Source organism: Dendropsophus ebraccatus, chromosome 12 (assembly GCF_027789765.1).
Source record: "Dendropsophus ebraccatus isolate aDenEbr1 chromosome 12, aDenEbr1.pat, whole genome shotgun sequence".
Classification (NCBI taxonomy): domain Eukaryota; kingdom Metazoa; phylum Chordata; class Amphibia; order Anura; family Hylidae; genus Dendropsophus; species Dendropsophus ebraccatus.
The window spans coordinates 29,124,315-29,127,521 of NC_091465.1; the positions used below are offsets into that span (position 1 = coordinate 29,124,315).

General features: G+C 38.4%; 1 protein-coding gene across 1 annotated transcript; it reads left to right on the forward strand.

Moving 5' to 3' along the window:
- Nucleotides 1-1,254: 1,254 nt before the first annotated feature.
- LOC138769790 (transcription factor HES-5-like) lies at nucleotides 1,255-2,684 on the forward strand. The gene is made up of 3 exons (XM_069948475.1): nucleotides 1,255-1,324; nucleotides 1,439-1,619; nucleotides 2,202-2,684. Exons 1-3 carry the CDS (start codon nucleotides 1,265-1,267, stop codon nucleotides 2,429-2,431), a joined length of 471 nt encoding a protein of 156 aa, XP_069804576.1. The 5' UTR covers nucleotides 1,255-1,264; the 3' UTR covers nucleotides 2,432-2,684.
- The last annotated feature ends 523 nt before the right edge of the window (nucleotides 2,685-3,207 follow it).

Sequence of the window (3,207 nt, forward strand, 5' to 3'; positions counted from 1 at the left end):
CCAGAACGAATTATGTTCGTAATACAAGGCACCACTGTATATATTTAAAATATATATATATATATAATCACATATATTAATTATCTGTCTATCTATCTATCTATCTATCTATCTATCATCTATCTATCTCCTATCTATCTATATCAAATCTATTATTTATTTATTTATTTATTTATATCATATATATTATCTATCTACAGTATATCATATCTATCTGAATCATATCTTGCATGTGTCTATGTATCTATATATATTATCTATAGTATATCATATCTATCTATATCATATCTCACATTTGTCTGTCTATGTATCTATATACACTATCAATCAATTTCTGCAGTATGTACTTCATATCTATCTATGTATCTATATACACTCTATCTAATATATATATATGTATATATATATATATATATATATATATATACAGCAGCACATCCTAAACAGTGGTGCCACCTTGCTGTTTATTTGTTAATATTTTTTATGGAATAAACTGTACACTTTTGCACAAGATCTTTTTTGAGTGCCATATATGTATATATATCTTATATATTTCTTCTTCAAAATCTATCTGTCTATCTACCTTATATTTATTTAGCTATATCTATCTTACATCTATGTCTGCGTATCCTTATATCTATACATTCTATTTCGTGTCTGTTCATCAACCTATCTACCCCCCCTTACCCTACCTGTTCCCTATGGCTATAGTATAGATGGCCATCTGTCTCCTGTCTATCTGTTCCTCTTACACGGTGGGTTTGGCTGAGTGTGTCCGCACGTGTGTCAGCAGACATTAGCGCCTTCCCCCTCTCATAGCTGTCTCTTGTGATTAGCAGCTTCCCGCCAAAAGCAAAATGCTGAGAAATTCATGAATTGCTGCGAATTGTTAAGTGTGTGCTGGCAGAATGCTATTGATCTGGGGCATTAGTCAGTGGGCCAGCAGTGCTAAAGGAAGCTTCTTTCCCAGCACAGGTCACGTCATTCCCAGCACACTATATCCCCTCTCACACACTCCCCACCTGCTCCTCTGAGACTAGCTTATTATACCCAAGCCATTCACTGTCAATGCAGCATGACATAATGGATGCCTCCTCTATTGTCCCTCCAGCTCCTGCCATTGGCTGCAGAGTGTGGGAAACTATAACAAACCTCAGACTCACATATCTTTAGCCAGGCTGAGGACTATATAAGGAGGCAAAGCCCCCCTCGGCCAGAGCACTCCATCCAAGGATCTACACAAGTCTCTGGTTGTCTCTGAAAGATGGCGCCTAGCACTGCCTACCTGGACCAGCATAAGGTCTCTCCAAAGGAAAAAAATAAGGTAAGGGCTGAGATCTCACAGCATGACCATCTCCATCTATGAACATACCATAGCTATGTATACAGCTGGTATAAAGTGACATGTGTAGTAATGGCCTCCATCCTTCTTCTACAGATGAGAAAACCCATTGTGGAAAAGATGCGCAGAGATCGGATTAATAACAGCATCGAGCAACTCAAACTCCTATTGGAAAAAGAGTTCCAAAAGCAACAGCCCAATGTCAAGCTGGAGAAGGCCGATATACTGGAGATGGCCGTCACCTATCTCAAGCAACAGACTCTGCCCAATGCTAACAGTGAGTATCTTTACTTGCATTAAACTTATCCTTCTATTATTTGCTATGTATGTTCAAATTGTTTGTCTTCTCCTTAGGGGTATGTTCACACGTGCAGATTTTCTGCAAGTGATTTTAAATAGACTGATTTGTATTGGTGCAGAAACACTGCACACTGATGTGGAGCAGATCTGCATGTGTGAACATACCCAAAAAAGACTGGATATATAGATAGATAGATAGATAGATAGATAGATAGATAGATAGATAGATAGATAGATAGATAGATAGAGAGGAGGATAGGAGGTTAGATGATAGATAGATAATAGATAGAAGATAGAGGGAGAGATAGATAGATAGATTGTAGGATAGATAGATAATAGATAGATAGGAAGGAGGATAGGAGGTTAGATGATAGATAGATAGATAGATAGATAGATAGATAGATAGATAGATAGATAGATAGATAGATAGATAGGGCCTTAGTCTATCATTAATAATACAGTTCACAAGTGCTATATATCCTATATGGTAGCGTAAAATGTAAAAAAAAATACATGATCTTGTTCAGTGGCTAAAATGTGGCTTCTTTTCCCTCCTCAGCTATAGCCCATCAAAGCGGTGTGCGCATGGAGTTCAGCGACGGCTACAACAGATGCTTCAATGAAGTCCTCAGCTTTCTCTCCGTCCACCAAAATCAAAGAGCCACCGAAGTCCGACTACTGAACCACTTCAAGCTGAACGAAGAGGCCGCCATGTCTCCTGCCAGATACTGTCACGCCAAGCCATCAGATGTGACTACCAGCAGCAACACTCTCTGGAGACCTTGGTAGATGGACTCTGTACTCATGGACCCAGAGGACTTAGAAGAGTATTATTCAGTTATTGTCCTCTCTTTCTGTAGGAAACATTTTCCTCAACCTCAATGACTAGGAGGTTGATAGATCTTCTCTATAAGAATAGAGTGCTGCTGAGGACTCTCTTGGGGGTCTACAGGCTACTCTCTGTTCATATGTATTGTATACTGCAACATTTGTAGGGCATTGTATGTCAGGATCTCGGCCACCAGATGTGGTAGAGTATAACTTCAGCTTGAAATCTATGGATTGACTGTTTTTGGTATCACAGTGGGCAACTTTTCATTCCAGTTTTTGCTCCTACACTGTATGAGTTAAACGGAATGGTTAGATCGCCCCCTTGAGGTATAGTATATACAATATCTTTGTATGTAAACGTTTAGTTATATCTATTTCTAGATTTTATTTGTAAGTGAAAATTCTTAAGAATTTGAGGTAAAAGCTTGTAGCTTAAAATGTAAAACACATAACCCGATATTAGGTCATGAAGGCCAACTGATCCTTGTAATCCGATTCATGGATACAGCTGTATACAAGGTCCGTTATAGGACCTTATACCAGAGGACGGTCAGGAGGTCATGTCCTAGCGTGGGTTATGTATTACGTCTGTGGAATATTTCTACTACCTGTTATTTTGTTGATATAGTTTACGCTTTATGATAAAGGTGACGTGAGGACAATGTATTTCACTTTGAAAGTCAGAATTGTCTCTTTTAATTGCAAAGTGTTTCGCTTCTAAAGTGGACTTTGGA

Coding starts and splice junctions, on each gene's coding strand:
- LOC138769790 (XM_069948475.1), top strand. CDS start 1,265: ATGGCGCCTAGCACTGCCTACCTGGACCAGCATAAGGTCTCTCCAAAG. Junction 1,325..1,438: donor CTCCAAAGGAAAAAAATAAG/GTAAGGGCTGAG, acceptor CTTCTTCTACAG/ATGAGAAAACCCATTGTGGA. Junction 1,620..2,201: donor GACTCTGCCCAATGCTAACA/GTGAGTATCTTT, acceptor TTCCCTCCTCAG/CTATAGCCCATCAAAGCGGT.